The following is a 21,685-nucleotide window of genomic DNA, read 5'->3' on the forward strand; positions in this document are numbered from 1 at the left end:
TTCTAAAGTGAAGCCAAACAGGCTGAAAATTAATTAGGGATTACAATTGCCTCAAAAATATTCCAGCAATATGTTGGCTCTCTGGTCTTGTTCCGTTTTTCTAGACTAAACCCCCTCTTCACATTGCTCCTCTGTCTATTGCGCCTTCTACGGACTTTATGTGAAGTCAAAAGAAGAAAAAAAGAACAAAACCACGAAAACACATGATACTGCTCCAAAGAGGGAACTGAATCATCGTTATTGCTATGTTTTAGATCTGTCACACCATCTTCTAGAAATATCTTCGAGTGTTGGATCAACGGACAGAATGATAAAAGGACACTTCCCTGAAGAAGTAGGATCAGAGATGCCAGTATCCCCACAGTACCTAACACACACCGTAGCTGTGTGAGTCCCGAGTTTGGGAGTTTTCTACGTGTGTGCACCCCCCCATCCCGCCCCAAGAATGTCAAGAATTTGAACTCTCTCTTCTTAAGGTGAAAGAGCACAGACTCAAATCTGTTCGCGAAGAAAAGAGGTGGCAGATCTTGAGACATTGGAACCTCACAGGAAACCTCCCGAATTTAACATGGCAGTAGAGGACGGGAGCCTTCGGTGCTTCAAAAGTGGCTGGAAACTGCGTTCCAGGTGCGGGTCATTAATCAGGAGCCAGTAAGATCTCCAGGGTGCAGCTCAGTAGGTCTCTAACTCCTTTATTTCAACATTTAGCCTTAGGTTTAAAATATTTGCTAAGAAAGCAGAGAGGCGATTAACAGAGATTTTAAAATGTGTGCCATGGTTACACATTCTGCCAACAGAGTAAAAGGAAACTATACAGCGTAAGTTACAAAAAACGGTTATTTTCGTGTTCCGCAAACATGCCAACAAACCCTCCACTGTGGCGTTAATTCAATTCAACAGCAGGAAAGGAAAACAGAGATGAACGCAAGCACCAGCCCCGCGCCTTCACGTCTTGCGGAGAAGCGGGAGGAATCCGTCAGCTCTAGTCCACTGGTGCGTCTCCACGAGTTAATCTTCCCACCGCTCCCCCTGCGGGCCAGCAGGAGGGGACAGAGAAGGCACTCCAGCCCCCCACCACACCCAGAGACAGCCTCTGGGCTGCAGAGAGAGCTCCAGAGATGCCCAGTCTCCCAAAAGGAGACCTGGTGACTCTCTGAGGTTTGCACAATCTCCTAGCAAATAACTTAACAGGATTGGGTTTTGTGTTTCAATGAGCGAGAGCTACCAGGTTCTAGAAGAGCTCAGCCATCACTTTGTTACGATGTTATTTGGGTGCTTTCAAAATATTTTCACTTGATTGTGTATTCTTATAGTATTACTCCAACAGGCCGGATGGAAGGCAGCGGTCACTAACACAGAACACGACAGGGCGCTAAGTGTCAGGCAGGGAGCTCTCGGGGCCCGGTCTGTCCAGCCCAAGTCGCTGACATGCACGTCGGTAGCTCGTACACTGCTACCCTCATAGCACAGGCTGCGGGGTGCGGGAGGGAGGGTAGATGCTACTGTACCCTTAGAAGCTATTTAATAAATATCATTGAGAAACAAAATGGAAAATATACCTTCTGGAGCACAACCACCTTAGGTCAACTGAATGTTGTCTAGTTTATTCAACCAAAAAAAAAAACTTGAGAAAGAAGGAAAATATTAAAACAAAGAGTAGTTCTTAACACTAGCAGTAAATAAATTTGTACAACAATTCAGTCTGTATAATATGATGAAATAAATCTACATCTTTTCTTATTTTGGTGCTCTGAATTATACATACAAACAACAATTACAAGGGACTCGTTCGCAAAGCGTGTGGGCCCGGAGAAGGCTTCCCGAGCCCCTCTCACGGCATCGTGTGAGCGGTGACACGGACTGCCCGGGGCTCAGAGACTCTCCTGGACAGAGAGGCCCACGGCTCTGAACAAATGATTTGCCTACGACTTTTTTCTTTTTTTTGTTGTTTTTTTGTTTTTTTCCTTTTTTTTTTTTTGTTTTTGTTTTTTGTTTTTCTTTTAATGCATCAAACAACTATGGCCAGTGAAAGAGAACGGCACGGGCCGTTGGTCCATTTGAATAGCAGACCTAGTTTCTTCTCCATTTCCACACTCGATTGCCCCCATATTCCTTAAAATTCTCAGCGTCCTTCATGCCTTTCTTACAGCTACCCGGATGCAATAAAGTCTTCTTCAAATGTACGGTATTTCTCACAATATAAGTTATACGCAACGTTCAGCACGGTTGCTTGCTTGCTCGTTTGTTTTCACAGCACTAGAGAGACCCTGTTAAATAGGGAAGATGAGTCTGAATGGCTTATTCACAAATGGGATCCAGATTCAGCGACCGAGAACACAGACACCACAGCGAGCGCCTCTGCGAAAGTGGCAAGCGTCCTTTTGCTTTCTGCCTTCAAGAAAACGTATATCCATCGGGTTTCGGCTTCATGATTCTGCTCCTGGAAAAATGCACGTAGAAGGGGCTGGAGGGACTCTCGCCCGGAGGCCTTGACGCATCGAGCAGGGACTCTAACCCATGGCGGTGACCATACTGGACGGGTGGTGAGGTCCGAAGGAGAGGCTGGACGGCGGGTGCATGGGTGTCGGGGTGGTCAGCATGTGGCTGGAGTGGCTGAAGGGGGAGATGTGGCTGAGGGAGGACATGTGTCTGGACAGGGCGGCCGGGTTGAACGAGCTGCTCTTGGGGAAGTCCTCCAACGTGTCGTGCACCTTTTTGCACTTTTTGGATTTGCTAGACATTTTCCGGTTTCTGGTTTGGATGCCTTCCTTCTTCATAGTCAGGGGTCTGTTAATCTAAACAAAGATCAATTTTTTTTTTTTTACACTTTCCGGCTGGCTCTGCGAGGGCACACAGGCTTTCGCACCGCCACGCGGCTGCTCTGACCGCCCCACACTGGAGTTCTGCTTTCGGGGGACCCCTTCCTCCCGCCCCTTCCTGTCCCCTTCCCAGGGACCCCAGGTCCCCCAGCTCCGGGCTGTGGAGAGGCCTGTCAGCCTCCATCGGTTTCAGAAACCCAGAGACCACAGGTAAGGTGTCCCAAGCAGAGGGGCTTCTTTATGTCTGTCCCCATCAGTCACTTGGAGGAAAACCTGTCTCAGGAAACTTTGCATTCTTGGGGACCACATTCTAGACATCCACCTGATATGACTGCATTTCCCTGGTAGCAAAAAGACGATAACTCGTCTCATTTCCTGGACTCTCCTCAGAACGTTTCACGGGCACGGGGGCAACTGAGGAACCTTCAAGAGGGAAATAACATTTTGTCTCCTTATCCGACATCCGTGCCACGACCACAGAACCACAGCCAGTGCACTCAACCTGAAGGGTGTGGGTCTGAGAGAGCAGGGCTGCACCCCTGTTCAAAGTACCTTTTGGTTGCCTCTCTCCTGCCCGGCTTTATCACAGTAAGAGGCGCTGTAAAACCTTCCTGGGCACCCCGAAGCCTCCGGGGTCATGTTTCCCCACAGCGTGCCTCTCCAAAAGGTAGCCTCTCACCGCTGTCCCAGCAACTTCGGTCGCTACGTGGCAATTCTCCATCCCTGTTCTGACTGTGCACTCCTAAGTAGACCGACGGCCACCCAGCCCCTCGCCAAGGACCTAACGATCACTTTGGGGTGCCATGGGGGCACCCCCACCCTGAAAACTATGGAGCAAGAGTGGGGTCCAGTGAAGAGACAGCAAGGCCCGGCCCCGAAGGTCTGCAGCTAGTCTCAGCACCCGAGACGGCGTGCCATCTCTCTCTTTTCGAGAAGCCTCTATTTTGTTTGTGAAATACATTTACTTGGGGGGCAGGAGGGGGGAAGGGGTGTAGAATCGAGAGAGGGGGCTTTACAGAGCATCAGACACCACTCCCCACAGCGAGTCAGAAGGGGATTAAACTCAACTGCACGCAGGTGCCCCACACGGCAGACCACGCACCAGGCCACACCTCGGGGGAAGGTGGCAAGCCAACTCAAGGAGGGAATGTCAAGGTCTCGGCGGTTCCTGACTCCTTAGGGAAGAGCATCATCTCCCGCCCGGGCCCTCGAGGGCAGAGAGACACAAGACAAGAGGCTCTCTCATGGTCTCTTGTGACTGTACCCAAACCTAGAAAAGGACAGTCCAGGAAGACACCCCAACAGTCAAGAGAGAAAGGCTGTCAACAAAGCTTCTAGAAGCAGCAGACACGGCTTCCTGGGGCTGAGCTGGGAGAGGTCACCCTGAAGAGGGGCACAGACTTGACCCCCAGGCCCCCCAAGCGCCAGGAAGGCAGAAGAGGTAAAAGGTCACTGCCAAAGGCACATCTCAGGGTTCCTTCTTCAAAGTGACAATCAAGATAAAGACACAGCCTACAGAGGTGATAGGAATCTACTGTCACATCACATCTTCCCCCAAGATAATGTCTAGACACACAGCTCTCGACGCCGATATCTAGACACACACAGCCAGATATCTAAATATAATATCTAGTTACACAGATAGCAGCGCAGACCCAGATAACTAGTCTCCACACTAGCTAGAGACACTGATCCTGAGATAGGTAGTTATCGAAACACCTAGATAAGAAGAAAGGAACTAACTCATACCACACATGTGCAGGTGTCCAGGTGGGCATAACAAAACATGGTGCTATGAGAACGCTCGTAGATTATAATCTCCCATCGTTAAATACACATCAATTGCCTCCTTCTGTGAGGTCCTGCGAAACCAGAGAAGGAGGAAAAACCCACGCGTGCCGGGGAGCGAGTGTCTCTCCCAGGAGCGAGCGGCCAAGAGGCTTCCCTGACCCTTCTCTGATTTGATGAGAAATCGATCTCCTTCACAACTTTCTTTTCACACTGGACACAACCGAGACCGTATCTCGTCGCGGCTAAACAGTCGGAGAAATTTGGAGCCGGGCAATTCCCCACCGCCCCTGTGCTTCTATGGGAACAGGGAAGACGTGTCTGCGCACAGACAGTTCATTACTGTGAACTGAGCTCTGGCACATTCTGAAACGAGAAAGTGTTTACTTTCCACTGGCCCCTGTTAGTCCTGACGCCGCCGACCTCCCCGGAAGGCCTGCGCTGCTCGGAAATCAGTCCTGCTCGGCTCTTCCGGTCCATCAGCCGTGTCTGTCTGCACAAGACACTTGGTTCTCTGAGTCATAACTTCTTCAAGTCAAAGGGAAATCGAATGACTTCTGCCCTGTCTGCATCGTGGGACTAGCTGGGGCTCACATGTAATCAAGCAACTCGAGAGTTCTTTGACAACCATAAGTTACAGCCAAAAACAACTGGAGGGGCTGGGCCGACGACTGGCCGGCCCGTAAACCCTGACGCCCCAAATCTTCCAGATTTTAATCACAGATCTGCTTATCTCCACTGCAGTGAGCAAGTGAGTCCCCAAAGTGAAAACGGAGCCAGGGGTTCGTTGCTAATAAACAGGTGGACACCACAGTCCCAGGACCCGGGTCACGAGGACTCGGAGGGCTAGTTCTGCTCAGCTGGGCTTTGCACGGGGAGGGGGGCAGGGTCCCGGGAAATCGCAGCAGCTTATTCCCAAACGGCAAAAAGGGACCAGGACGCCAGGTGTCACCCCGGGAAGTTCCTCCAGGACCCCACAAACCTAAGCAGAAGAACTCCCTCCAAAGTCACCCCGGCAGAGACCCTTTAGGGGGATCAGAGCAAAAGAGAACAGTGAGAGAGCCCGAGAGAGAGAAGTGGCCGTTCTTTCCTTGGGATTCACTAACTTCAGGCCTCATTAGGTCATGGCCCGTCAGCCAGTTGTTTCGGGGGGGGGGGGGGAAGAAATCTGAATCTTTTTTAACGTAAGCATATTGCAAAACGGGAGGACCCCCCCGTTAAAAGGTCAGACGCCACCCAGCCGAGCCCAGGTGACTGACTGGCAGTGATCCCTCCGCTGACGAGACACAGGAGAGGAAACGAGGCTTTCTTTCCCCCCCAGTCTCTGGATAACCTCACCCCCGCGGCGGGCTGTGCTCTGCCGCTCAGGACAAAGACACCTTGACGACATCTCTCGGGCACTTCATTTCATGTCTCTTACGCTGAGAAGCCGCTTAAAATTCACAACGTCGGGTAAGCAAGGCTTCTGCCCCTTCGAGTCACAGAACTGTCCTCTGTCACAGGACTTCCCGCGGCATGTGCCACACTGCTACCCAATTCCACCTCCCTTTCCTGCTCACTCTCTTGCGTGCACGCTTGCTCTCTCTCTCTCTCTCTCTCTCTCTCTCTCTCTCGCAAAAAGCTGGAACCGGAAGGAAGCATCACGCTATCCCTGTTTTCCTGAAGGAAGATGGGGAAGCCCGGAGCGGCCCCACCTCGGTCACTGGGTCACTGCATCACACAGCACACTGTCCACGAAGACCTGAGGCCTCTGCCCTGAGCCCTCCGGCCTCCGCCCGGCCGCCCTGGGCACAGTCGCTTCCCTTCTACACTGGTCACCTGAGGCCTGGTGTTGGGCCCAGAGGAGAGCCACCAAACGCAGGAAGAAGCCTGGGGCGGGTGACACCAACCCCTGGGCGTCCCCAGGCCGGCGGCTGGCCCCGGCCCCGTGACACTTACATTGTGCAGCTTGTAGTACAGCCCGCAGGCGTTGCACACAGGGTCTCCGTTGGCGTTTCTTCTCCAGAGAGTGGTAGTGGTGGTCTGACAGTTCGCACAGGACGTTCCTGCCCTTCTCGCTGCCGACTGGGAGTAGGCGCAGAGAGAGAGAGACACAGAGAGAGAGGGTGACATTAAAACAGATGTTAACTGTGTTTTCAGAACTACGGAGACAGACTTAAAAAAAAAAAAAAAGAAAAAACTGTCATTGAAATCAAAACTAGCAAGTGGCCCACATGAAAGTCACAAAGATCCCTAAAAGCTGCCTCAAGGAGAGAACTCCAGGGGGGTGGGAGGGTCTTTGTCAAGGGCAACTGCCAAGAATAGCAATTCTCCACGAGGCCACTGGTGGCCATCACAACATACTAAGAGCAGAGGAAGAGGAACCCCAAATGTCGAGAGCCCCGGACAGATGTCAAATGAAGAAACGCTGGGTTAGAAAGAGAACAGGGGCCGGCACAGTGGGAGGCTGTCTGCGCAAGTGTGCGCGTGCATACGCGTGTGCACGTGTGTGTGTGTGTGCGCACACTCACAGGACCTGCCCATCAGGAAGCACCAAGCCGGGCGCCCCAGCCCCAGACGTGCACCAGCCCATCCCTCCTGGCCGGGTCCCCGCTGGGGACCGCCACCCTCCTTCCCCGTGGGTGGCTTCCAGCTCAGGAGACAAACTGAAAAGCACGAAGAATTCTGCTCATCGACAGGAACCCCTCTCTGTCCTGCTGCCGCGTCACTTCGCCTCCGTGAAACTAGGTACATCCTGCCGGCTGCTTACAGGGAGCGGAGCTGGGGGTCAGGTATCAGGCTCAGTCTGAATTTTATTCTGCGATTGTGTCACTGCCTTCATTTCCTTGAAGAGGGAGATTTCTCTTTCACTTTTTGACGCACTTCAATTAACAAGGGTGCTATTCTCGATGTCCACGCTTTTTAAAAAGGATTGTTTTTTAACTCAGAAACTTTCCAAAGAAAATGAAGTTTAACCTGTTACCTCTGTCTGTCAACCCCTCACCGCCACCCCCCCCAATATAAAAAGAAAATGTTAACTGCAGAAGTATTCCCTGCCCTGGACTCAAAGATATTATCGAAAGCAAGAGAAAGAGCAAGAACGGAGCTATCTGCGATCAAGAAAATCCTGGCAGGTTTATAAAAGCCTGGAAGAAAACTTTAGGGACCGTGGTGTGCTTTTCCATCAATATTTCATCGAGCAAAATGTCAAGCCAAACATCTACAGTTGCCAGATACAGGAACCCTGGGGGAAATTCTCAATTAACCGGACTGGTCCCCTTCCTTTAACACACTGAACTGTCCCACAGACATGTTCCTGTCAGCTCGGAGCCTGGAGCCCGCTTCGGCTTCTTTGTCTCCTCTCTCTGCCCCTCCCCGCTCGTGCTCGCTCGCTCTCTCGCTCTCTTTCTCTCTCTCCCCCTCTCTCCCCCCCCTCTCTCTCTCTCAAAAATAAACGTTAAGATTTTTTTAATAACTTGAAAAAAACCAGCTCTAATCTGTCATAATTGAGAAAGCTCTACTTTCCCATTTTGGAATCATTCACCCCAGCTGACCCTAGATGCCCATGCCCGCCTCGCCTCAACGAAGTGCGCCGACCTGAGACGCAAATAACTTTCACCCGTCGGCTCTTGGGAAGAAAATGATACACAAAATCAGTGCTTAATGATTCTGACAACGATGTTATCGTGTGATTATTACTGTCTTCCTGTACTTTCTTCTGTAAAAGAGATACTCAGATGTAGTAGATTAATATCTCCCCGGGCCCCAGATTTCCCGGCTCAGCAGCCTGAAACGCGCACTGCAGGCGCACACGGCCGGCCGCTCAGCTGCAGGCAGCGAGGCTCCTGGTGGGTCCTCCCCCGTGTATGGACCGTCCCACAGGCACAAGCGGGCTCCGGACAGGACTCGGGGCCACAGACTGGACGCGAACAGATACGGAACCTCCAGGAGCCGCAGCGTCCGGTTCGCCCGCGGGAGACCAGGTAGATTAATAAAGCAAGGCGCGCAGCTCGCCGGAAGACACACGGAAAACCTGGCAACACGAGGCCAAAAAAGTATCCTAGGGCTCTTCTCTCCGGTCATTCCTTCTCTTCCCTGCGCGAGTTTATTCAGTGTTAGACACGCACCGGGCGGAAGGGTTAGCTCTAGCGCACGGGCTGGGTGGTCTGCACGGAATCTGCAAACGTGCAAAGCAAAAAGAGCAAACGAGGGGAGGCAGGGCTGGAGCGAGGGAACGGGAAACATAGGAAAGAAGAGAAAGAAAAGTTCTAGGTACTCAGAAGTCAAAGACATCTAAGGGCAGAAGAAAAAAAAAAACAGATCTATATCCTGAATGTGTTCTGAGTAGCTCTCTGGAGCTTACGAGTTCTATGGAACTAAAAATGTAAAACCACCCAGAACGGATGAGTAAGAAAGAAAAGACGCTCTGAATGTGACAGCCCATAAACTCCAGAAGTAAAAGCAATTATTACTCAGAGTTCTGGAGACCTACGAAAGATGAATGAAGACAAAGGTCTAGAAAATGCACGTAGAGCTTTCCTATGCAGTCTGCCCAGACAGAAGAAACCCCAAGAAAATGTCAAGTGCACCCTTGCTCATTATTCAGCCCATCGTCTGAGAGTTTACACCCTCTTTTTCCTTCGTTATTTTTTTACCTTAAAAAACAAAGTCCAGTTATGATGATGGAACCGTGACTTATTTTAACAAGAAAGTTTTTGTTGTAGGCTTTGTTTCTTTTCCTCTCTTTCTTTTTTTCCTTTCTTTCCTTCTTTCTTTCTTTTTTTTTTTTTTTTTTTCTTACTAAGGCCAGGTTTTGAGTGATTCAGAACATTCTTTTGTGGTGCGATCATATTCATTCTGTGCTAACACCTCCAGCCATTTTTTTTTTTTTTCAAACACATCTTGTTCTGATACGTTCAAACATCTTGATGTTTAGGTTGGGGAAGCTGAGTTGTTGTTTATGAGTTATCTCCAGTGCTCAGATATCCGGCAGCTTTTTCCTAGGAAGTCAGCTTTGCACACGAGAGAAAGAGGGGAAAAATGTCCAAGTGCACGGGGGCTAACAGGGAGGTGGAGAGAAGCTGGAGAAAGGGGCAAAGATCAGAAGGAATGAAGCTTAGAGCCCAAGACCGCCAAAAATTAAAGTCACGTGGGCACTTCCATCCCTAGAAAGTTTTTCCTCCTGAAAAGGATGTGAAAGGTGTTGAGTTGCACTGAAATCTGATGGAGACAAATAATTCTTTGAAAAGAAAACAGAGGATTTGTTTCCTGCCCCCCCCATCCCCCGAACACCACACACACACACACACACACACACACACACACACACACACACACTTAGAATGTGATGGATGCTACTTTATCCATTAATCTGCGTGGGGAAATTCCCCTCCTCCCCTCTCTACTTGGTGAATGTCATCACCACAAAAAGCATTTTGATCTCTTGACTGTGGTTAGGTTATCATTTGCCAAGCCTGCTTTTATTTGTCTGTTACCTACACTTGCTATTCAATCTGAGCCTGAGGTACCAAAGACAAGCATTACAAATGAACTTCTCCTGTTAGTTTTCTTTACAAATGCTGGGCGGTGCCGGGTTTTCTCGAGTGGTCCTAAAGGTCAGGAAATTTAAGAAAGAGGCAGGGGATTAAAAGCCCTCCCCCTACCGATGGGAGTTCAGAGGGGAAATCAGGAGACCAAGAGGAGAGACAGGAATCACGCAGCTTGTCCCAAAGGAATCAGCTGTGGCAAGTCCTCAGTTCTTAAGACCGCGGAGGAAGGGCACCTCCGCTGGACTCACTGGGCGCTGCCTGTGAAAGTCCGTTAACTGGCCCCGTCCATCTCCGGGCACGGGCACACGAGACGCAGCCGTGGCCCTAAGGAAGCTCAGAGACTGTGCTCACTGCCCAGGAGCCCTGGCACTTGGGGACACGTCCTAGATGGTGGCCGGTACATTCCACCTGCACACTGCATTTCCCGTCACTATCCGCGAAGCTTAAATCCCTTGCTCTGGTCCCCTGAAAGCTCTCATGCAAACCCATGCGAGATATGATCACCAGAAAGGCGGCATCCTTAAAAACCGGGCAAGGACTTGGGAAATGTCAAGAAGGAAAAGAGAGAGAAAGAGAGAGAGCTTTTCTGTATGGCTAACTCGAGGAAAGAAACGGGGAGGCGGGGAGAAACCCTATCCCAAGCAAGCTGACATGATTTTGAGCCGTCCTGCCATTTCCTGCAGAAAGCTCTCCTTCCTGAAGAGAGGAAATGAAAACACACACAATGGTTAGCGTCAGACCAGCGCTTCCTCAGGGGGACTCACCAGCCTCCGCTTGGGTTTGATGAGCGGTCGGTTCTGTCCGTTCATTTTGTGGTAGAGCCCGCAGGCGTTGCACAGGTAGTGCCCGGTGCCGTCACGTCGCCACAGCGGGGTGGAGGTGGCCCCACAGTTCACGCACTCCCTGCCTTCTGGAAACAAGATCACACATAAGTCACTCATGGAGGGAGGACACACAGAAAAAGCGGACAGCACTCACTGCGAGCGAGGGAATGAAGGTAGAACCCAGGACGTTTCTTCCTCTCTCTTCTCCCTCTTTTGGGGGGCTTTCCTCTTCCCCCCTCCCTCCAGGTGTGGCCCTGGGCACATGCGGCCTCGGCCCCAAGAAGAGGCACATGAAGCAAAGGCAGCAGGACCTTGCTGTGGGGCTGCCTCACTTGACCGGGAAGATGGGCCTCAGCCAAGGAGGAAGGCAGATTTCAACTTGAAATCGTTCCCTGAGAAAATTCTGAGTCCTGGACAATAGCAGAGGGAAACATTCGACTCATTTCCTTCAAAGGAAAACAAAGGTGCCCCATTATCATGGCCGGGTCTGTCTGTATAGATTGATTCAATCACAGAGACTAGGAACGGTGGGGGAGGAAAGATTAACCAATGGCTTGATAGATAAACGGATAATAAATAGATGAACAGATTGATCAATTGGCTGATTGATTTTAGGACCCCAGGCTTTCGATTTTACTTCCAATAGAACTGTAAATGTCCCTGGTTGCCAAGTAATAGATGAGGACCCAATGGGATCCACTCATTTCCCCCACCATCTTTTTTTCTCTCTAGAAAAGGCCAAGGTCTTCTAGAATTTTCCAGCCAGTCTGCCAGAGACCGAAGGGGAAGTGTGACCCCAGCTGGACCAAGCCAGGAGGTGTTGGAGGGAAGCAGGGCAACCTGAAGGAGGAAAGCAGCCTGAGGGGCAGGATGGGGAGAACGGGCCAGTTAAGGAAACGGGGGGGGGGGGGGGGGGGGGCACCTCCTGGTCGACTCCTTAACCTAGGCCTCTCTGCAGTTGCTCTTTTTCCAAAAAAACAAACAAACAAAATAAACAAAAAACCGGCCAGGCCGGTTCACTCAAGGGACGGAAGAGTGACCCAGACCCATCTCCCGGAGGGAAGAAGGGGAGGGAAGAAGGGGAGGCAGCCAGAGGGAATCCCTCAAAATACCCTCTGAGGACGGGAGGGGGGGGGGGAGTCTGATCCCTGATTTCTTTGCGACTTCTGCGGGAGATGGGAGGGGAATCCGTTTCTGGGAGAACCTGCCTGGCTGGGTGGGGGGCTCACCCTCCCAAGGACGATGGGTGTGGACCAGCATCTCCACCAGCAGAGCCAGACTGGGAGGAGCCCCCCCAGCGCCCCCTCACCCCCCCACCCCCCGCCCCCGCGGACCAGGCAGGAGCCCCTGAGCTGCTCTCTCCGGAGGAGGAGGACTCTCTGGGGTGCCGGGAGGGAGGGGCAGGAAGACAGAAGGGGAGAAGGAGGAGCCCCCAGAGGCTGTTTCGTTTTAGGAGATTAATCAGCTACCTCTAAACCACCAGGAAGACAGCGTGGAGGAAGCAACGTGGGCAGGAAGCCTGGGGACCTGGATGGCTCCCTGTACAGGGAGCAGAAGACTGGCTCCAGGGCTCTGGGACCTGGTGGCCTTTAGAAACCCCTAAGCCAGCTATGAAGGACTTGGGGGGGGGGTCGCATCTGTAAGCCTGTTGTTCTGGGGGGTTGTTTCTCCCTCTCCGGGGATGGGTTCTAGGGAAGAAAAAAGACTTCCAGGAACGGAGGGGGTTTGCCTGCCACTGGAGTTCGTGACGGTGCTGAAGAGCTTGTGCCCTTTGCCTTTTGCAAAAAGAATATAAGGAGTTAAGAGAAACTGTATATATATTTTTTCCTCCGGATTCCATGAAGAGGTCTACACAGAGCCTCCCACGAGCCGCTGGGATGATCCCCGGCGCGGGCAGTAGCGTTCGGGAGCATACACGTTCTCAACAGTGTCCACAGACCAGAAAGGCTGGGGCCCGAACTACATCCAGACACTGCACACTGGGGTCAGAAGCTGGGCCGGATGGAGGATGGCGGGCGAGGGGGAGGCAGGAGAGGCGGGAGGAAGGAGGAAAGGGCGAGGGGGCGAGGAGCTGGCTACCTGCAGCAGCCCAGCCAGGGGCAGGCGGTCCTGGGCCCCAGGCACGCGCTGGGTCCATCCTTCTGGGGGCAGCGACACGGAGAGCCCATGCCCCGTCCAGCCAAGACGGCGGGGGGAGGGGGGCGAGCGGCCCTTGCCAGGTGCCCACCTATTCTGTCCCTTTCTGCCAGGGGCTCAGGGAGGAGTCCCCGCTGCCCTGTGGGGCCCGCAGCCTGGTGCCCAGGCACCCTGCCCGGGGGATCTCCCAGCCTGACGTGAGCCATCTGATTTCCTTTCCTTTGTCAGGCAGTGGGGAGGGTGACAGCTTCCTCTGCAGAGGGACCTTCAAAAACTAGCAACGGCTGCCTCTTCAGCAAGGCTCTGCTCACTAGAGCGATGTTCTGTCCTGAGTCACTCTGCCAGCCTGCGAGCGCCCTGTCCGGCTTTTTCTTATTTTTTCCTTTCTCATTGTTGCCTCCAAGTGTGTGACTTCAGCAAACGGCCAGTTTTCCTAATGGAGGGCCCGACTTGTCTCCTCTCCTCGCTCACTGCCTGGTGTGAGCTGCTCAGACAGACACCTCTCTCTTAGGTGAGAACAACCACAGAGGCCTCTTGACATTCGACCGCCATTTTCAAACACCTCTTGGCCTCCAATTGAAATCCTGAGAAACTGGGCTGGATGGAAGGGGTTGGATGGGGGGGGTGGGGATATGAGACTTCGAGATGCCCACAATCTGACGTTCGAGGGTGGGGCCAGCACAGCGGGTCCCCTGGCTAACAGGCTCGGTCTTTTGTTTGCGGAGGGAGACCCAGCACCGACAGCCCTGGCGTTAAAAAAGCCCTAGGTGCCCTAACCACTGCTTCAACCGTCTCTCCAAACTGTGACAGCCCTCTCTTCTCCACCTTCGGCAAGTGCACTTGCAAAGAAGACTTCAAAAAACAAAACAAAACAAAAAAAGCAACCACTAAAACCCAGAGAACTCCGGCCTCGAGAGAAGTGTGCCACTGACATTCCCTTCGCCCAGAAGGGTCTGGAAACCCTCCTTCCCGCTCCCACCTTCCCAAATGTCCCAGCTCCCTGGCTGCCCAGGATGCTGCTCTGGGCTGTCTGACTGTGAGAAAGGAATAAAAAAGAGGAAGTAAAAAGCCGGACTGCAATGTCTTTTGTCTTGTCCTTTCTCCCCTAAAATATAAAAAAGTAAATACTACTACTACTACTACTACTACTACTACTACTACTACTGGTAATAACAGGAGCATAGCGGCTCCAGGTTCTGGGTTAGGGTAACTGCCACTCCCCACCCCCACCCGCCCCCAAATGTTCAGAGGAAAGAGGGAGAGAAAAAGGAAATGACTATCCGAGGGCTGAAGGTGTAGACGCAGAGGGGCGAGAAAGCAGAGGCTCTTGGAAAAGCCGCTCTGCCCCCTCCCCCCCCACAAACCACCGCACCGCACCGGCCTCAGAGACCACGACCTTCCCCCAGAACTTCGCGCTGCCAGAAAAGAGAACTTTCGAAAAAAAGAAAAAAATTCCCATCGCTAACCTCAACGTGCACCGGTTTGCTCCCTCTGCAATCAGTCCTCAAGCCTCGAGCTACTCCCGGCTTTTCTGAGTCAAGCTGAGCCCCGTCTCTCTGGCCCCCCTCCACCCCACGCCCCAGCCCAGCCCCGCGAGGCGGCGTGGCCGCTGGCCCCCTGCTTTCTGTTCGCCTCCAGCAGCTCGCCTGCCTCCCTCTCCCTCTGCCGGCTTTCATGTACTGAACACGCAGGTCTGAGTTCTTCTGTCAGCCTAACCGCATCCGGACTCTATTAAAGTTCCTGGCGCGGGATAAACAATGCGACTGTCGCGTGCAGCAGTCTGAAAATAATTGGATTAGCTAAAACATATCAACTAAATAGAGACAGTCCTGCCCAGGCAGTTGGGAGTGAATGTCACCCTGGAAAAAAAAAAAACCCTGAAAAGTGATCTCATGGTCACTGGGCTCCCAGAGTCCTCCCGCGGAAGTTTTTTAAACCGGGGTTTTGCAAACCCGGCTGCAAGACCGCTGGCCCTCCCCCTAAAAGAGCGAGCGAGCGAGATCTCCATCACCTCCTCCTAGGCAGGAGCTCTATAGAGAGAGGGTAGAGGTGAGGCGTTGGAAGGAGCCGGGCCAGAGACACCCCACCCCAGCCCCCCAAACGGAGCCACCCAAGAAGACCGAACAACCTGTGAAAAATCATCTTTTTAAACTACAGTTAAATCTCAAGCGAGAGACTCCCGAGGCTCTCTCTCCACGTCTTTGGTTAGAAGCAACATGGGCGATGCATTCTTGTATTTTGAGAGCCGAAATATTTAGTGTGGGTTTGGTGTTTTGTTTTGTTTTTTAAGGCAAGTGTCTACAGCAGGAGAATAAAAATGCAGCGCGCTTTCAGGCAGGGGTGCTTGTCTGAGGGAGGGTGAGCAGAGGAAGCAAGAGGCACACGTAGGGAATGTCCAGTCGTCCCTCTGCCTTCAGATCAGTGGAGGACCGGGTCCTGAGACGCCTTCCTGCCTCCCCCACACACCTGTGTGACCACTTGCAGGTAACTGGTTCCGTCGCCGTCGCCGGCTGATTTCCCTGCCGCTATCCCCAGGGCAGAGCCCACGTCTCTCCCAGAAGTTACGATGACAGCCCCCTTTCCACGCCAAGAATACGCGCGAGGTTTTTGCTGGGGTCCTGACCACCCGCGCCAAAACATACCCTTGCTTTAATTACACGTGTCTGTCGGACAAGTCCCGTCTGCAGGACCCCCTGTGGGCTCAGCTGGAGGAACAGGCCGAGGCCTAGGGGAGGGGGCTGCTCACACGACAGACCCGTGCTTGCTAAGCTTTCGTTTTAGCCTAAAACACTAAAGATTTATTCCCTCGGCTTCCCATTTGGTCTTGGACGCGGACTAGAGGTTACTCGCAGAGCCCAGAGGTCCCCGGGCAGCCGGGACCGGCTATTTGTTTTTGTTTGTCTTTTTCCTTCCCCAGCTCAAGGGGGTGAGCGGGGGAGCGGGGCCGGGTAAATTAGATCCCACTTCCCCTCTGCTCTGAGCACTGGAACGAGATAGGACACACCTCATTCTTTCCCCGCTGGAAGAATGGGAAGAAATCAAATCTCAGAAGGGTCTCGAACACCAGCCAGCTCCCCTGAGGGGCCAGACTGCCGCCCTCCTCCCTGCCCTGGATTTAGGGGAAGGGAGAGGAGGGAGGAGGAGAAGGGACCTGGGAGGGAGGGGGGCGCGGGCGCGGAGAAGGTTCCTACCTGTGCTGGATCGCGCCTTGGGCCTCGACTTACATCCGAAGCCGGTGGGGGAGCCCCCCAGCAGGCTGCTGGGCGGGAAGAGTCCGGAGCTGTATTCGGGGACGTAGGGCGGGTAGGTGGTGATGGGGTGGTGCGCCGTCGAGGCCGCCCCTCCCAGCGTGGCCATGCTGCCCCGCGAGTGCGTGGACTCGAGCTTCATGCTGTCGGGCAGCGGCACCTGGTACTTGATACACTCCTTCTCCTCCTGCCGGGCCGAGCCGGCCGAGCCCGGCGTGGACAGGGACGGGTCCGGGGAGACGTCCTTCGGCGGGGTGGGCGGGAAGGTGAAGAGGTGCGGGCTGGAGTGGCCCGCCGACAGCGAGGAAGACGAGGCCGGCGGGTAGACGGAGAGGGGCCCCGGGGAGCCATGGTGGATGGACGTCTTGGAGAAGGGGCTGAGGTTCCAGGGCGACGCGGTGTGGTGGCTGCCCAGGGCTTTGCCGCCATCCAGCCAGGGCAGGGATCCGTGCAGCAGGGGCGGACGGCACACCTGGCCCCCTGCGCGGGGCAGGGGGGACGGCGGTGGGGAGAGGGAGAGGGAGAGAGAGAGAGAAATGCCCGTGAGAGCAGCTTGGGGGGGCCCTCTCCCCTCCACCCGAGCCTCCCCACCTACACCCAGGCTGGACGGGGCGCAGGCCGGGCCACTGCAACCTGGGCCAGCACACCCTCTATGCCCGCGTCCCCCGCACCAACGTCCCAGCAGACGCAGCAGCAGGAAGGACCCGCGTCCCACACCCGAGAGGCGCTGGGAGGGAGCCGGCGGCCCCTGGCCATACGTGGGCTCTCCAGACACACTCTCTAAATGGCCTCCCCTGCGGTCCCTCTCTGGAACCTGACTTAATTTATTGGTTTCCATCAATGGCCCAGCGCCCCCCATCCCAGCCCTAATCCCGGGCAGCCTGATAAGAGAGTCGGCTGTGAATGATGAGGCCTGAAGGGGTGAGACTGGCCGCACACTGCTCCGCGCCAGCAAAATCCGCGGACCCTGGAGAGAGGCCCAGCTCCCCAGGCCGGTGCAGGGAAGGAGAGAGCCTGGAAGGGAGGAGGGGCAGCGTTCGGGGGGGGGGGGGGGGGGTCCCTTCAGGCCACCCCTCTGCAGGGCCTTCACCACTGGCAAAGGCCTGAGATGGCGAATATGAATTGCTCAGGCCACTGGAGGAAGTTTGCAAGGCTGGGCCCTGCCTCTCTCACTCTCCCAAATCCCATAGAAAGAAAAATAAAGTCAACCTTCATACGCCCTCAAAGCTGTCATTCCACCAGTGTCACATGTGAGCCTTCACCTGAGCCCCCGAGACACCAAATTCCGGCTCACGCGTCTACAGTTCACTTAGCCCCAGAGCAAGCAGTTTTCAGAGGCCCCTAACTCAGACAAGCCCACGCACTCTGAGAGGGGGTCAATGCAAACTGTAGGTGCAAATCCACACACTTATTGATCTTTTAATCCACTACCTGCATCTGACGTTCTATTTAACCATTAAGAACAATACTGAAACTAAAATCTTGAGAGGAAGGGGAGGGGAGGGGAAAGGAGAGTTCTCTGAACGCCAAGGGTCAAGATTCATGTTATGCAGGAAGTCGTATCGTAAATAATATTAAGTCTGCATCTACATTTCCACCTAACTGCTGATCCGCTCAGAAGCAGGGCAAAGAGCGCCCCGTCCGCAGAAACAATTGTTTCAAGCCTGGTGACAGCAGGGCAGAGGGTGCCTGCTGCGGGAGGGGCTGTCATTGGCCCGACTACACTGGCTCCAAGTAGGGGGACAGGGAAGACCCGGGGCCCCTGGACTAACAGGGGCTCACATTTTCCCTGCCTAAAATGGTGCCTCTGTTTCTTCTTCAGGAACCCAGGGAGGCTGGAAGGCTTAGCGGCCCCCCCCCATACCCCCTAACTATTTAGGGCTGGATTTCTTAACATCTCCAAACTCTTACAAACTTTTCAAGGTGAAAGAGAAAGAAAATAAATGAAAAAAAGACAACTGGAATCCATCCCACATCAAAAAAGAAACCCTGGTGGATCCCGTCTCTTCCCTGGGAGCCTAATGGGACGGTCGTAGGCTGGGGGCGGGGGGCAGAAGACGAGAGTTTTGGGGGTGCAGGCAGCGACGCAGCCGAAAAACAAGCCGCAGGAAAATTCTGTGCAGCCGGGAATCTAGGAAACTTGCAACGTCTTAAATTTAAGAGCGTCATCTGTCCACCACAACCTGCTCGAGTACCAGAACCCCACTCCCCAGAGCCAGGAGGCGGGGGCCCCCGCCGCCCCGCCGCCCCGCCGAGAAGCCCAATGCGCTGGCTTTGGGGAGAGGTTCAGCAACAGCACTAATAAAATGAAAACAAAAACCCGGGGGTGTGACTAAATCGCTCTCGGGCCTTTCTGAAAAGGTGCCGGAGAAGGAAACTGAGGCACGGCGGCAGAAGCCCCCGGAGGGGGAACTCCGGGCTTAGCTGGGGCAGCGGGACCCCTGCAAGAAACCGAGTCCGAGCGGCTTCGGCCGGCGTGGCCGCGGGCCCCGCGAGGCGCGGCCGCAGAGGCAGAGCCCGCGCCCGGCGCGCGCCCCGGACCCCGGCGGCCTCCCGGCCCGGCGGCCGCGCGGGGCGCAGGGGGTGGCCGCTCGGCGCCGGCCAGGTGAGCGCCAGGCCCCAGGCCCGCCGGCCGCGAGAGGCGCCTGCTGCGACTTTTTAAAAACACACTCTCGCGGCGACTGAGGCTGCTTCCTCGCCCATTTCCGGGCCCCAATTTTTTTTTTTTTTAAGCTGGCAGGAACGGCACTTGGGGGCTCTCGCCGGGTCTGCGCACCCCCTGGTGCCTCCCCGCCTCCCGCGCCCTGACTGGGGGGGCTGGGGCGCGGGGCCCCCGCACACGCGGCGGACTCACCGTGGTGGGTCGGAGGGTACCTCTGCACCGTGGCCCTCACGGAGTTTCCGTAGTAGGAAGGGACGTGGTTGCCTTGACCGTCGATGTTAAAAAGTACATCCACCTCGTCGGTCAGGGGGTACTGCGCCGCGTCCATGTAGGAGTGGCCCAGGCCCGGGTGGTGCGCGTCCGGGTGCTGGCCGTTGAGGACCGCGGGGTGGTGGTGGCTCACCCAGCGCGGCTGGTCCGCCGTCACCTCCATGGCCCCGGCTGCGCTCGCGCCCTCTCGCCGGGCCCGGAACCCGCGCGCGGAGAGGGAGGGCGGTCGGGCTGGGAGGTCGCGGGAGGCGGTGGGGGCGGGGGGGGGGCTCCGAGGCTCCGCAGGTGCCGCTGCCGTCGGAGGGGCGCGGGGGGTCGTTTAATGATTTGGTCTCAGTGGGGCAATGGGAAAGCTGGGAAGGAAAGGTGAGCCGAGAAGTTTACAAAATCAGATAAAGTCTTGAAGTGGTAATGTGGCCAAGGGGAGAGGAGGAAGAAAAAAGAAATGCCAGACAATAAAAATAAAATAAAAAGCGCAGGTAGGGAAGGATAAAAAGGAGACCAAACTGTAAAGCGGGGGGCGAGGGGCAGGCGAAGGCGGCTGGAGCTCTGCAGAGCTGAGCGAGGCTCCGCGGGGCCGGCGCTTCCTCGGCGGCTGCGAGGCCGAGGCTCTCCGAGGCTCACCTGCGAAGGGGAGAAGCGGGGAGACCTGGATGAGCGGCTGCGGACGCGAGCACCTGAGCTTGGGAAGCGGCACCACCCCCCGCCAGCCGCCCGGCCCCGCGCCCGCGCGCCCGGGACACCCGCGCGCACACACACACGCGCACTCGCGCGCGCGCCTCCTCCCGAGCCGGGCGGCCCCGAGTGCACGCCCGGCCGCCCGGCTCTCCCGAGGGCCCCGCGCGCACGGCGCGGATCCAGCGCGGCCGACAGCTCCCTCCTCCCCGCGGCGGGGAGCTGGGGGCGGGGGTGGGGGGGGGGGGTGGACAGCGATCCCGGGACCTGCCTCCCGGCCTCCAGAAACTCTCCAAAAGAGGAGGGCTGAGTTTCAAGTATTTCTTAAAGTCCTCCCAAATGGAGCCAGAATTTAAAAAATTTTTTTTAAAAATCAAACTTAAAAAAAGAAAGTTGCCGGTACCAACCTGGGTGGCGAGGAGCGGAGAGGAGGAGGAGGAGGAGGCGTGTGCCCTGGGAGAGCAGAAACGGCTCGGGCAGGCTGCGTGGCTCGCTCCGTCGCGCGCGCTCCCGGTCCCTCTCTCTTCCCCTCTGTGTCTCTCTCTCTCTCTCTCCCTCTCTCAGTATTTTTTTTTTTTTTACAGGGAATGCATTCTTTCTGAAAGTATCAAGACGGCGCCAGGCAGCTCAGTGTTCGCAGACAGCTGTGGCGCGACGCAACTTAAGGAGGTTCTAGTGTCATCCGCGCCGAGGGGAGGAGCCTGGCGCTGGCGAGGAGGGGACTCGTGCAAGGAAACTGCAACCCAAACCCGCTCCAGGACCTCACCCCTCCCCTGCCCCCTCCGCCCCTGCCTCCGCCCCTCCGCTGACCGGAAGGGGGGCGCCGCGGAGGGCGGCCCGGGGCGGAGGGGCGGCGGGGCGGGTGGGCCAGGCCCGCCGGGCTGGGGGCGGGGGGGGCCAAGGAGGGAATGTGCGCTCTGGCCCTTTAAATGTGGCTCCCGCTCCAGCCAATTCATTCCGGGCCCGGTGGATAATTCCGCGCCGGGGAACCCGGCCAGCCCCATTCATAAAGTCCGTTCCTACAGGCAGCCTTTCTTGTTTTCAGACTTTTTCTTTCTTTCTTTCTTTCTTTCTTTCTTTCTTTCTTTCTTTCTTTCTTTTTTTTTTTTTTTAACGACCAAACTTGTTTTTCAATTCGATCCGGGGTATTTGGGACGTTATGGATTTGGGGTTACGTGACTATCAAAGTACAAGGTTTCCGTGCCCAAGGACTTTGAGATGTGCCTCTGGACAGAAGTGCCCGAGACCTCGAGGACTCGGGCGAGAGGAGCGGGGCTGCGTTGCAACGCGTGTGTCCCTCGGGCGGCCGCCGGTCGCGGTCCCCCGGCCTTTTGTGTGAGCAAGCGTCTCCACTGCACGCTTCGGCGGGGGTGCGTGCCCTTCCGGACCGGCGCTTGCAGTGCCCGCGCGCTTCCCGCCCGAGCGGCCTCGGCGACGGAGGGGACGGGAAGGTCCCCGCGCCCAGGGAGCGTGGCCGCACAGCGCGAGCTCGCCCAACTTTCCCCTTCGCCCCGCCCACGGCCCTACTTACTCGGGCTCCCGGCGTTTTTCCCCCGCCGAGGAACCAGCCCCTTGCCTGCGACCCCCATGCCGGCCGGCGGGCGGGACTCCGGCGGCGGCCCCCGGACTCGCGCGGCCGCGGCCGGGCCGCCCGGGGGCGCAGGGGGCGCGGCTCCAGACGCCCCGGCGAGGGGGCGGGGCGGGCGGGGCGGGGCCGGGCGGGGGCCAATCAGCG

General features: G+C 55.5%; 1 protein-coding gene across 3 annotated transcripts; it reads right to left on the reverse strand.

Moving 5' to 3' along the window:
* Window positions 1-672: 672 nt before the first annotated feature.
* Window positions 673-21,561, reverse strand: GATA3 (GATA binding protein 3). Of its 3 annotated transcripts, none has more exons than XM_039249488.1 (6): window positions 21,482-21,561; window positions 19,198-19,899; window positions 16,287-16,823; window positions 10,900-11,045; window positions 6,546-6,671; window positions 673-2,795 (listed from the first exon to the last, which is right to left on the reverse strand). In XM_039249488.1, exons 2-6 carry the CDS (start codon window positions 19,436-19,438, stop codon window positions 2,511-2,513), a joined length of 1,335 nt encoding a protein of 444 aa, XP_039105419.1. In that variant the 5' UTR covers window positions 19,439-19,899; window positions 21,482-21,561; the 3' UTR covers window positions 673-2,510. The 3 variants fall into 3 exon arrangements, with proteins under 3 accessions (XP_039105419.1, XP_039105420.1, XP_039105418.1); XM_039249489.1 differs by lacking the exon at window positions 21,482-21,561 and adding an exon at window positions 20,358-20,598 and having other exon boundaries at window positions 10,900-11,042; XM_039249487.1 differs by lacking the exon at window positions 21,482-21,561 and adding an exon at window positions 20,358-20,596.
* Window positions 21,562-21,685: the final 124 nt, after the last annotated feature.

The sequence above is a fragment of the Hyaena hyaena genome, unplaced genomic scaffold (genome assembly GCF_003009895.1).
Source record: "Hyaena hyaena isolate Hyena2069 unplaced genomic scaffold, ASM300989v1 scaffold_338, whole genome shotgun sequence".
Lineage (NCBI taxonomy): Eukaryota > Metazoa > Chordata > Mammalia > Carnivora > Hyaenidae > Hyaena > Hyaena hyaena.

Bases quoted from the DNA above. Each gene is read 5' to 3' on its own strand.
- GATA3 (XM_039249488.1), bottom strand. From the start codon at position 19,438: ATGGAGGTGACGGCGGACCAGCCGCGCTGGGTGAGCCACCACCACCCC. The intron at 16,824-19,197 runs GTGAGTCCGCCG...TGCCCCGCGCAG, and splicing joins GTACCCTCCGACCCACCACG to GGGGCCAGGTGTGCCGTCCG. The intron at 2,796-6,545 runs GTAAGTGTCACG...ATCTTTGTTTAG, and splicing joins TGTACTACAAGCTGCACAAT to ATTAACAGACCCCTGACTAT.